Source organism: Myotis lucifugus, unplaced genomic scaffold (assembly GCF_000147115.1).
Source record: "Myotis lucifugus unplaced genomic scaffold, Myoluc2.0 scaffold_109, whole genome shotgun sequence".
Taxonomy (NCBI): domain Eukaryota; kingdom Metazoa; phylum Chordata; class Mammalia; order Chiroptera; family Vespertilionidae; genus Myotis; species Myotis lucifugus.
Genome location: NW_005871157.1, coordinates 1473075 through 1485705, shown reverse-complemented (window position 1 = coordinate 1485705; position 12631 = coordinate 1473075). Strand labels below are relative to the sequence as shown.

At 54.0% G+C, this 12631-nt stretch overlaps 1 protein-coding gene across 4 annotated transcripts in view; it reads right to left on the bottom strand.

Annotated features, from left to right (window-relative positions):
- The window catches only part of TYRO3 (TYRO3 protein tyrosine kinase), a 15877-nt gene extending 3487 nt beyond the window's left edge, over positions 1-12390 (bottom strand). Inside the window, exons 1-18 of one of the 4 annotated variants that reach the window (XM_023757488.1) lie at positions 12371-12389; positions 11340-11523; positions 11033-11133; positions 10145-10315; positions 8601-8687; positions 7769-7884; positions 5626-5803; positions 4856-5001; positions 4215-4359; positions 3744-3873; positions 3563-3663; positions 3206-3301; positions 2785-2865; positions 2238-2330; positions 1750-1871; positions 1035-1144; positions 710-869; positions 355-491 (exon numbers count right to left, since the gene is read on the bottom strand). In XM_023757488.1, the coding sequence (XP_023613256.1) occupies positions 355-491; positions 710-869; positions 1035-1144; positions 1750-1871; positions 2238-2330; positions 2785-2865; positions 3206-3301; positions 3563-3663; positions 3744-3873; positions 4215-4359; positions 4856-5001; positions 5626-5803; positions 7769-7884; positions 8601-8687; positions 10145-10315; positions 11033-11133; positions 11340-11512 (2147 nt within the window). In that variant the 5' untranslated portion in view covers positions 11513-11523; positions 12371-12389. The other 3 variants (XM_023757489.1, XM_023757490.1, XM_014459453.2) reach the window with 3 other exon arrangements.
- Between the last annotated feature and the right edge of the window lie 241 nt (positions 12391-12631).

The following is a 12631-nucleotide window of genomic DNA, read 5'->3' as shown; positions in this document are numbered from 1 at the left end:
TCTCATCGGATCCTGAGTATATTGTTGATAGGAATAGAGAAACATCTATAAAAAACGTGGCGGTCCGAAACAGTGGTAGGAGAAGGAGACACAAGCAAACCGGGGGTGTTAGTAAAAAGAAGTTTATGGAGAAAGAGCTCTTGCTGCTTCACTATTCTACTACGAGTAGTGTGGGGAGGAGGTAGAGGAGGAGAAGGAGAAGGAGAAGGAGAAGGAGAAGGAGAAGGAGAAGGAGAAGGAGAAGAAGAAAGAAAAGACCTAATTGAGGTTCTGAGCTGCCACTGGCCCAGCAGCTGTGATGGTAGCCATCAGCTGAAACCCCAAATTCCCGTTTCCCCTTCCTGGGGCACTTACACATCCTCCATACAGTCTGGAGGCTGTTTCAGGCGGTTCCCGCCGATGAGGTAGTTGTAAATCTCAGCGTTCTCGATGCCAGCATATGGCGTCTGTCCACGAGTCATGATCTCCCACATGGTCACCCCAAAGGCCCACTGCGACAGAGTGAAGATGGGAGGAAAGGTGTCACTCGGCTTCCTGAGGCAGGCAGAGCCCTGAGTCCAGCACACCTCGGGGCTCAGGAGCCTCAGACAAGCCAACCAAGGCCCAGGGCACTGACCCGGCGGGGCCCTTGAGGATCCTAAAGGCCCACCCATACACTAGCCCATACCACTGGCGTTACCACCGAGCCGCACTGTGCCACCAGACCCACCACGTCACTGTGCACCGTATACAGGTTGTCGGCCAGGCTCTCCAGGGCCAGCCACTTGACAGGCAATTTGGAGGCACAGCCCTGACGATAATAGTCCCCGCTATAGATCTTCCGGGAGAGTCCAAAGTCGGCCACACACACGGTCATGTCTTCTGCCAGCCTGTGAGGAGGATTGAAGGGTGGAGTCACGCTAGCAGCCTTACTAAAGCCAGGGCATCTTTGTTCCCAAGCTGTCTCCTTGCATAGCAGATACTGCCCCAGGCAAGAGCTGACCATTAGCCAGCACTAGCCACTCCCTCCCACTCGAGCCCTGGAATTTACATACATGCAATTCCGAGCAGCCAGGTCTCGGTGAATAAAGTTCCGGGAGCTCAGGTACTCCATGCCACAGGCAATGTCCACCATGAACCGAATCAGGGTCTGCAGGGGCAGGTTCTGGTGGGCAGACAGAGCAAGTTCAGGTTGGATCCAGCCAGCCAGCCAGGGCAGGATAAATGGGGTTCCGTGGCCAGAAAGCCTAGACTATCCTTGGAATCACTTAAAGCAGCGGTTCTCAACCTGTGGGTCGCAACCCCTTTGGCGGTCGAACGACCCTTTCACAGGGGTCGCCTAAGACCATCCTGCATATCAGATATTTACATTACGATTCATAACAGTAGCAACATTACAGTTATGAAGTAGCAACGGAAATAATTTTATGGTTGGGGGTCACCACAACATGAGGAACTGTATTTAAAGGGCCAGAAGGTTGAGAACCACTGACTTAAAGGAAGGGGATAGAGGGGCTTCCCAAAGCAAGGAAGCTTTGGCAAACCTTCCAGAGCGCCCAGGAGTCAAGACTCCCCCGATCTGGGGCTTCACAGGTCTCTTCTCCTAGAAAAGTCCTTGCCCAGCCTAAAATTCCCAGCAAGCATAAAAAGAGTCAAACTCACAGCCCACCTTCTCCCAACCAGTCCAACTGGCCCTCCCCACACAGACACCTCTTTCCCAGGGTCTTTGTCCCTTTCTAACTCCTGGCCACTTCCACCCCAGGCACTCACAAAGGGGTTCTCCCCAATCCGGGAGGCAAGCAGGAAGGCGTGCAGGTCCCCGTGCTTCATGAAGGGCAGGATGACCATGGGGATGGGGAGACGGCCTTTGGCCCTGCTCCGGAGGCTGACCCCTGGGAAGAAGGGAGAGTCGGGTGCGGGGCACATAATCGTCAAAGGATGGCTCAGGTGTCTGCATGAGCCCCTACCTGCTGGGTTCTATCTCTAGCCCTGACTCTGCTACCTCTTTCCCCACAAGTTCCATACTGGCCTGGTGACCACCCAGGATGAACTGTGGCTGCCCCCAGATCTCTGGAGCATCTTCTCTGTCTTCCTCCTTCATGTGCAGACCTTTGGTGTAGGACCTGGAGTCTGATCAAATTTCAGCCAGGACCTCCTGGCTATTTTGCCATCGGCTCACTAACCAGGTGAGTCTGAACTTCTCTCCCACAGGCTGCCCTCCCGCCTAATTGGGTATCTGCCTCCCCTGAGAAGCTCACCAACAAGCTTGGCCACATGTGGGTGGTCAAACTCCTTCATGCAAGCCGCTTCCCTGAGGAACTCTTCGATGTCGCTCGAGGCAATGATGTCAGCTGGGAGAGAAGGATGGGAGGGAGGGATTGAGGAAGAAATGCCCCCAGTTCTGACCCAAGACTCCTAGGCTTTGTCCTTCAGATGTCCTGGGCTTCCCAGGGGGCCTATGAAACAGTCTGGCCATGAGCAGGAGAAACCCTGCTACAGGAGTGGTGCTATCTAATGGTTTCTCCACTTGCTAATGCCTTTCATTTGGACAGCCCAGCAGCTCAACAAACCACAGCTTTCATCACTCTGCGTGAGCCCAGAGTACAGTCACTGCTGACAGCAGAGAGCAAAGGCTGAGGCATGAACGTGTGTGGGTTCATGTCTGTGAATTATTCACGTGGCATCCCAGTTAGTGCTAACTCCTCTTGGAAAGTCTAAGGGCCCAGCAGAGCCTGCTTCGGGATCAGTCACCCTTTCACCCTCCCACGTGATGCCTTCACTCCCCGTGTACTATTCTCCACTCACCTTTCAGCATCTTTACAGCCACTTTCACAAAGGAGCCATCCTCCTGCTTCAACTGGGCCTCCCGCACGGAACCAAACTCTCCTACAAACCAATCCAAACGATGGTGAGTCCCCTCACCCTCCTGTCCTCCATCCCATCCCTCCCAGGTGACCCTCTATAGGGATACAAACCCTGAGACTCTGGGGCCATTGGCGGAGGCTCCCTCTTCCACAGCCACAGCCAAGTATGCTCGGAGTGATCCTCATCAGCACTCCTCGTCCCCCGCTACCATTCCCTCAAGAATCCCACACTCAGGAGTTTATAAGCATATCCTGTTTATAGGAGCCAACCCCAATTCACTCCCTCAAAGTGACGGGAGAAACCAAGCACACCCACACACGGTAACCTCCACTCATGCCAACCCCTGCACAGCCCCAAATACCTTTGCCCAGCATCCGGCCCAGGGTGAACTGCTGCTCCGGGATGAGCACATCCTCCAGTTTGTCCTTCAGTTCGTCACTGATGCCCAAGCTGTCCACTGTTGGGGAGGGGGTGGTGAGAAAGGAGAGGGACCTCTCTGGTTCCTGATCCCAAACCCAGCGTGCCTCCTACACCCAACTCCACCCACAGAGCAGACATGAGCTCTCCCACAGCTAGAATGACAGTCTCCACAAGGGTAAGGCCTGCATGTCTTTTCCATACTGTGTCCGTGGCACTCATCAAGGTTCAGACATATTGGTCAAATTAATGGATTAGTAAGAGGAATACAGATAGGGGCACAATGATTCCCTCCACTCACATGTGGCCTCAATGCGTTCAGGCCTTTCCCGATTGAAGGACCGGGCTGCCCGGAAGTGAACTGCTGGCTCCCCTCCGGCCATGACACTGTCAAAGGCTTGCCTAAAGGGAAACCCAGGACTTGGGGTCAGCTCCAAGGTCCGCAGTCATCACCTTCCTCTCCCTGTGTCCCTACCTCTTACCCAAAACGTGTCTCCTTCCGCCTCTTTCGAAGCAGGATGAGAGCCAGGGCAGCAGCCGTCACCAGGGCTGTCAGCACACCCAGGACCACAGGCACCCAGGATGTACGGCTGTGCGGAGGGCCTTGCTGGCCTGTGGGAGGCAGAGGCATGAGGTAGGCTGACACCAAGGAGTCCCTTTAAAACTTTCTGATGATGGCCATCTGGCCTGGTCAAGAGATTCCCTTAAGTCAATTAAGGACCTGAGTCGAAAAAGGCTCCAAAGGAAGACCTGAGAGTTCCTACCCTGTGAGTGACAGGCCCTGGCTATGGGGACCTACAGCACAACCAGAGAATGAGATCTAGTTTAAATATCAACCTTAGCCTCAACTGCTTGACTCTGAGTCTTTGGGGCTATTGGAAGGTAAGGTGCTGCCAGCCTCCTAGGGTGCCCTTGAAAACCCTCATCCTGCCCCCTCTCTCTGTAGGCCTCACCTGCATGGTCGTGAGAAGAGACCACCAGTGGCTGACTCCAGGGCCCACAGCCAACTGCATTGGAGACGCACACACGCACAATCAGGTCCTTCTGAGGATCCCAGACTGTCAAGTTGGCCCAGGTCCTTTCCACTATCAGTTCACCCTGCAGCCAAGAAAAGCCCCCATCCCACACTGAGTCAGAGGAAAAGGCCTCCAACTGGGGCCGGTGGGCAGAAAAAGGTCTAGCTGGGAACATGGGAGCCCAGGGCCACTGCAGCACGCAATCACATTCCTGCTCCTTCGGGCGGCAGAGGCCTCTCCGGAACACAAACAAGGCTCAGTCCCTGGAATGCAGGGGTGGGGGATGGGAGGGAACTGGGCTGTGGATAAAAAGGCCTTATCTGTGCCCTCCCCCTAGTTTGTGAAGAAATGTGCTTCCTGCTTTACATACAAAGTAGCCAATGGATGCAACCTTAACAGGAAACATAATCCAATAAGAAGTGCAGCCTGTAGGGGAAGATGGGAGGAGCAGGCTTCCTGGGGTAGGGGGTGGCCCAGCCCACTAAGGCTACCAAGGACAGCCATTCTGAAGCCAAAGGCCTTAGAGCCCGGCAGCGACTCTGTACCCCTAGAGAGTGGAGGCTTCCGGCTTCTCTTACCTGGGTTCCGTTGTCTTGAACCCAGGACAGTGTATAGGGTCCCAGAGGGCTTTCCAAAGGGCCCTCAGAGATCACTTCTTCCCACTCCAGGATGAGACCTGAGTCTGTGCGGGTGGCACGGAGGTTCCGGGGAGCGCTGGCTGGGGCTGTACCCAAAAAGAGAAGGTTGCTAAGAGCCCTGCCCTTCCCACCATCACTATCCCATGCAGGCCAATGGAGCCAACTCCCATGAACGAAACAGTTAAGAGATCAACAGGTGGGGCGAGAGTTTGTCTCCCAGTTCTGACTGCTTCACCCATGTCCTGGGGAGGAGGGTTTAGCAAGGGCAGCACCCCTGCTAGGCAGTGTTCCTCTTAACTGCCTTGGTGACGGCCTCAGCCAGATTCTTCACTACCTTGCAATTGCTAAAGAGCTCCAAACAAGTTCCCCCCATGGGGTCTTTGCATTCATTGCGCCCTCTTCCTGCAGTGATATTTCCCCCAGCATGGCTCCTTCCTTATCAATTCCTAAACCATCCTGGGGCACTCTCTGTATCTGCTCTGATCTACTTTGCTCATCTGTTCCACTCACTAGAACTAGAGCTGCATAGGATGGGGGTAAGATTTGTCTAGTTCCTAAGTTTGCTGCTGGCACTCAGAGTTTGCCAACTGATGCATAAAGCCCGCTCTCAGGTAGCTCCTCTCCCAAGCAACTCCATCCAGAACTGGAGCTGACAAGGTCCTTCCCCCGCTCCAGCCCTGACCAGCCACTCTGCTCTGGGAGTCCCTTACCTAGACCCTTTGTCCGAAAGGGCACCCAGTCAGCATATGGGGAAGGCCCCAAGGCATTGGCACAGCGCACCCTGAGGCTGTAGTTGGTAGCAGGTGCCAGGTCACGGAGAAGGCAGGTAAAAGGTGGCACAGGGACCACGACAGCCAGGACCTCCCAGCCTCCTGGGGCCTGTGTCACCTATAGAAAAGCAGAAAACTAATAATGTAGAGGGAGACAAAAGACGGGATAGGTATGAATATGTGGTGGGGAGACTTGAGCTAATGCCTCCTCTAAGTCTATCAGCAAACACTTGTGCAACCCACCCCTTCCCACCAGCCCCCCTCTAATAACACACCAGGTCCCACGCTGCCGGCCATGCCTTTGCAAATGCTTTTCCCTTTGTTTAGAATGACCTGCTCTTCCTAGCAAAGTCCAACTCATCCTTTAAGACAGTGGTTCTCAACCTTCTGGCCCTTTAAATACAGTTCCTCATGTTGTGACCCAACCATAAAATTATTTTCGTTGCTACTTCATAACTGTAATGTTGCTACTGTTATGAATCGTAATGTAAATATCTGATATGCAGGATGCTCTTAGGCGACCCCTGTGAAAGGGTTGTTCAACAGCCAAAGGATCGCGACCCACAGGTTGAGAACCGCTGCTGTAAGACAACACAGATACTACTTTCTCTGTGAAAGCCTTTCTCAACTACTCCAGAAAATTCATGCCCCTTTGTGTTCGGTGCATAACTTGGTTAGAGTAGTTACCACTTATTGGCACTGTTTGCTTGTCAACCAGCTCAAAATCAGAGCTTCTCAAGGGCAGAGAGCTGGGAGCCTGGGGACACCATGAACCAGGCCTTCACCTCCCATTTTGGGAGCCTATGGCAGCAGTACAAATGGAGATCCAAATGGCTAAATATTTAAATGTTATAAATCAGCTAACAAATTATTAAATAAAATATTTCTTAGTATATTGACAAACAAAGCTTCAAATCAACCTGGAAAGTCTGGTTTGCATTTATAATCCTCCTAATCCTTGGACTCCCAAGCCAGAATGTGGTGGCACAAGGATCTGTACCGTGAGGGGCGTCATGTGCACGGGTGTGGAAATACTGCCTGCACAGCCATCCCCCCACAAGTGACTGCCTGTTGGACATGGAGGTGCACATACCACACCCTCCCAAGGATGCAGCAAGGAAGAGGCCACACAGGTTCGGGAGCAGGCTTGCCATAAGACAAGAAATCCTGAGTGTCTAGAGGACGGTATGATATGGGGAGAGGCGGGGTGCTGTCCTCATGATCTGGATAGGCATGTCCCACCTGCCCAGGAGGAAGGGGTGAAGGGGTGCAGCTCTAGGAGGGCCAGAGTGGGGTCCTCTAAATGGTGGAGCCCACAGCAAGGGCCTCTCCTGGGGGAACTGCCTCAAACAGTTTCAAAGGTGCTCATTGCCTTTAAAAGAATAATACTTTTATTTATTTTGTTAATCCTCACCTGAGGATATTTTTCCATTGATTTTTAGGGATAGTAGGAGAGAGAAAGACAGAGAGAAGCATCGATGTGAGAGAAACACATTGACTGGTTGCCTCCAGCACGAGCCCCGACCAGGATCTGGGCCGGCGAGAAGCTCCACAATTGAACCCGGGACCCTTTGGTCCGCAGGCTGGCGCTCTATCCACGGAACCAAACTGGCTAGGGCTCATTACCTTTTGAGTAAACGTCTGAAAATAAACCTGCATCACCTCTTGTTTTCAATATCACCTTACCCAAGTTTTTCACTCTCTGGGGCTTAGCACCCCTCCTAGTCCCCTTGTTCTCTTTTTGGCATGATTTAGGGGTGAGGCATGAGAGTGCAGGTATCAGATAAATCAAAGGTTTGGGTTTTCGTCAACATGAAAAACCCTTCCAGACATCCCAAATCTACTCTAGTGATTTGCTTTCCAGCCTGAAGAATGCATGAATTTCAGCCAACCTGCAGTCACCTGGTTGCCAGAGCACCCTATGATAACAGGTAAGGGAACAACGCTTGAATAGAGCTGGAGGCCAGGCCCCATGGGCAAGTCTAGCGTATCTAAGGTGATACCACTGTCCACAAAGTGCCACCAAGGCAGCCAGAATGAACGTGGCATGGCCAGGAGAGCCCATCCCACCCTCTCAGTTTACCTGGACTGTACAGGATTGAAGCACAGCTCTGCCATCAGCACCTGGCGTCCAGGCCACACTAGCATTGCTGCTGGAGAGCTTTGTCACCGTGATGTTGAAGGGGGCTGCGGGCAGTGCTGTGGATGGGAACTCAGAGTCAGTGCCCTGGAGTTCGGTGCCCGGGAAGGATATGAGAGAAGGGGACAAAAGGTATGGGAATCAAGCCTGAGACCCTCCCTACGGTCTGCCCTTCTTAAACTAAAGATGACCACTCGGCACTCCCAGGACCACAGTAATATACAAGCCAAGCAACCAGTAGGAGACAGATGCTCATACCAGGAGAGTGCCTAGGCTGTGGAGAGAGGCCACCTCTCCCTGAATTAGGAGCTCTGTCTGATCAAGGAAAAGGATAAGGTAGTGGGAGTGGGGGGTGGGGTGGGGGAGGGAGTCCTTGGGAGAGCAAGTGACTGCAGCCACAGCCCATTCCCTCCCTCTGTGCAAACCGGCCCTTTGGGTCTCCTCTATCATCCTGCCAGGCTGTTTTCCCCTCCCCCCCTCCCGCCACATGGGGCTGGCAGAAACAAGGTTGGGCATGAGCCTTGACCATCTCCTGCAGGCTCCCTCTCTCCCTCCTCCCAAGCGCTCTGCTTCAAGATGGGAAATCTGCTGTGACGTCAGGTTTCTATTCTCATCTCAGCCTCAGCAGGGTCTCAGGTGCTCCCACTAGGAATGCAGCTCTGCCAATTAACCCCTCATCCTCAGATCCCAGCAGGACTGAGATTCTGCCTTCCCCCACTGCTCGCAGAAAAGGCCCCTGCCTCACCTACCCCTCTCCTCCCACCGGTCCTCCTACCTTGAAGACGAACCGTGGCTGGGCGGGAAGAGGCCAGGCCTTTCCGGTTGTGAGCTTCACAGGAGAACACAGTGCTCTGGGTCACCCCTGGGGCCAGAAAACCTCAGTCAGCTCCCTCCCACCCGCCAAGCAGCAACTCCCATACTAGAAGTCCCTCCAGTTAAAGGAAAGGGCTAGATAGTGGGATACGGCAGGAGGAACAGGGGCTTTGGAGTTTAATGAGCCTGGGTATAAATCCAAAGGCTGCGGCTCTGTCTTCTCATCTCCCTAATGGGAGAACTATGAGAACCAAATGACGTAAAGTGCAGAGCACACAGTAAGCACTCGAGAAATGCTATACCACCCCTCCCACCTCAAGCCCAGCTCCCGAAGACAGCACAGAACTGCCTCCCTTTTCTGGTCACTCCTTTATTGCACATTCCAGAGCCCCTCTCTGTTTGCTCTGCCTGTCATTGCTGCATTTGCAGATTCTTTGCCTTGCAATAGTTCTCAGCTCCCTATGCAGGTGTCTTGTCTCTAATTCCTCGGGGGCTGGAGAGATGGCTTCTATTTCTCTTGTTTTCCCTCCATCCCCTGTGGTGCCTAGCAGTGTGGTATGTGGAGTAGGAGTTCAGGGAGTGCTTATTATCAGGCTGGCTGCCTGAGGGTCCCAACCACGCACATCTAGAGAGAACTGAAACCCAACCTCCCTTCCAATCTGCTCCAACCCAGCCTCTCCTAAACAGGACCTGCCCTTGTTTCCAACAGGTCCTGCAGTCCATCTTGTCTCAAGATTCTTATTGCTAAGGGACTTAGCAGATCAGAGCCTGCCCCAGCAGAGGAGAGAGCGTAGGTGAGGCAGGGCCATTTCCTGCTAGTATATGACACCAAGCTCAGACAACAATCTCTTTTGGCCAGTTCAAGCCTCCACCAGAAACATTTTCACAGATAAGTGAGCCTCACAGGCATGTGAGGTATGTGCCCAAGGATCTAGGGGTCCAGGTGGACGTGCAGGTGTGGCTGCCGTAGGTTAACTGTGTGGAGATATGCACAGATACCGTTGTTTAGGAAAACAATACAAGGGCCATTAGGAGAGGAGGCCCTGTATTTTTGTGCCGGCCTCCCCTCCCCATTTTCCTTCCCCCTGCCATTCCCGGCTCTGCAGCCGGAGACTAGTCTTCTAGGCACGTCTGCCAGACACTCCTCCTAGCTCTGCGTGGGCTGGTTCCTGGCTCCTTTTCTTGGGAGGAGTGAGGGGTGGAGGAAGAATGGGTGCCCCTGTTCCCTCCCAATTCATCTCCCAGGGCCAGCTGTACACAGCCTGCACTATCGTGAGCCAGGGAGAGAGGCTCCAGCATCCTCCTTCAGCACACAAAGCAGGGTCACCACTAATCTGCCCTCCCAGCTGGCCTAGCACACCTGATTAATGAGCTTAGCAATGGTACAGCTCACATACCCAGCACCGGGGTTTGCTCTGGACACTCACAACAGCAAACAGTGACTGAAGCAGATTTGAACTCTGCCGCCCCCCCCCCCCTCGCAAAAGCCCTCCTGAGGCTGCTCACCTGTTACGTTTAAAACAGAAGGAGAGGGAAAAGGTCCCCCGACCTTTGTGCCTCCTCTCCACCAGATAATGGTAACAGGTTCAGGGGGACCCACGGCCTCACAAAACAGTTGGAAAGAGGCATTGGGTGGTACTGCCAGATCTTTCGGCTCCACGGTGAAAAATGGCACACCTGGGGAGAAAGGAGCATGGGACTGAGCCTTGCCACCTCTCAGCTTCCAACTGCCCAAACCACAAGTTTGCTCTTTGAAGCCCTGGCTGCAGAAGGTCCCACAGGCCCTTATGGTTGGGTCTACTGCACAGCAGGAACTAGCTTGACAGGAGAGCTCTTCTTTGACCCCCTCAGGGTGCTGTTTATGCTGTCCCCTTGGGGATGGCAGATTCTCCCTTCCCAGACCTTCTCTGACAGTCCCTCTCTGAGCAAGAAAGGGGGCAGAGGGTGGGGAGCTGGGAGAAGGGCAAAAAGGGAGAAGTGGGCGGGAGCTTGAGCAGAGTTCTGCTGGCAGGACCCAGATCCAGTTCAGGGCCCTTTGTTACTTTCTTAGTCACTTTGTTTTCCTGGGCTGAAAAGCTCTGAGCTCCCACAGCTGCGGATCCTTCCTCCCCTCCCCCTGCTCTCCCCCTTCTGGCCTGGCCACTTGGCAGAATAGGGTCCAGCCCCAGATGGGTGCTTGAGGCTGTTGTTCAGGCAACTGAAACTGACTTGCATCCCATAAGTTGTGAGTCCTAGTTGCCCCTTTGGTTCTCAAATACCCAGATTCCAGTGGGTATGATCTTGCGATGTATGTACGGGGTGGGCCTGGAGCCTGGTACAATCAGGCATCTTTCTCCCACTGAGCTTTCTTCTCCAGAGTTGTGGTCACCAGCAGACAGCCACGTGCCCCCTCACCTTCTACCGTGAGCCACACTGGGGGGGAGATCTCGGTTTTGCCCCCATCTTCCACCTCGCACCAGTACCGGCCTGCATCAGAACGCTCCACTGACTTCAGGCTGTGGAAACAGGACACCAGGCTCACCTCCCAAGGTCAAGGGGGGCAGCTCTGCTGGGCAGACTCAATGGGCTCAGCCTGCCCTTACTTCTGGAAGTTTCCACAGGTGACCAAATAAAGAAACCACAGACCTCTGGGCATCAGCATTGCCCCCAGCTCCCAGTGTCCCCAGCCTGGCATCCCACACCTTCCCCCACAGTCCTGCACCTGAGGAAGCCGATCCAGTGCTGCTCGCTGACTGAGACGTACATCTGATTCAAGCCCTGGACCATAGCCCCGTCCTTCATCCACAGTATGTCAGGATCCTCCATCCCCTCCACACTGCAGTTGAGACTCACCGGCTGCCCCTGAGACACTGTCAGCTTCACCGGGGCTCCCATGAGCTTCAGGCCTGTGAGGTGGGAAGGAGAAGGTGTCAGCCCACTTCAGAGGTCCCCTGTCTCTGGAAATATCCCCCATCCTCTTCTAGAACCCAGCTTGTGTCAGAGGGCTCATTCTCAGCCAATGGCTAAGGCAGCAGAGGCAGGACAGTGTGGAAGGGACTTAGACCTGGGCTGTGGGAAGGGACATAACAGATTCTCCATTTCTGCCACTGCCAAGTTCCCCCCATCGCTAAGGAAGTGATCTCTTCCCCATACCTCCCCAAAACCAAAAAGAAGTCAAGCCAGGCTGAACCAGTGGGGTGTTCCCACATACCTGGAGCAGGTACCGCCTTGTGATTGACTGCTGTACCCAGCCAGTACAACAGGCAACCAGTTCTCCACCCAAGATGCCAGAGCCCAGACCTGCGCTGCAGCTGGCACCGGCCCCCCCCCCCATACCCCACCCAGGCAAATGAAAGGAGGCTGAAGACGGGAAGGAGGGGGTGCTCCCCTGAAGTGGAGAACATATGGCTGCAAAACCACGTCAGATCAAACACATGGCAGCCTTCCTGGCAGCCGCCTGCTCTATTAATACCTGAATGTGTGCAGGGGCGAGTGCTAGGAAGGTAGGAGGTAGAAGGGAGTGGGGGGGGGGGGCCTGAATGGGGAGCCCAAGACCCCTGAACTACTGTCGAACCAACAGAAGCCACCCTCTGAACAAGACCCTCTGCGTGCGTGTGCACACACACAGACACACACACCTCCTGGTGTTTTTAAGCAGAGAAAGGCAGGTGAACTATCTGAAATCCAGTCCTGCCTCTTCCTGCCCTTTACTGTGTGACTCTAGACAAATCCTAAACTCTCTGAGACGCACACCTTTCAAACACTTGTCACTCTTTCTCTTCCCTTCCCTGAGAGGCTGATGTGGCAAGGAGTGCGGTTTCAAGAGAAGGTGCCAGCTGGGTGCCTGCCACTCTGGCCTGTGTTTCTTCCTTAAACCTTAATCTGTTCCGACCGGTCACAGGACAAGAAGGGCCAGCCTCATACACCCACACACGCGCAGCAGTCCCAGGGGTGTGTGGTGTAAACTTGAGGATCCCGAGTGCTGCAAGGAGCAATCCGGTGGCTGTCAAATGC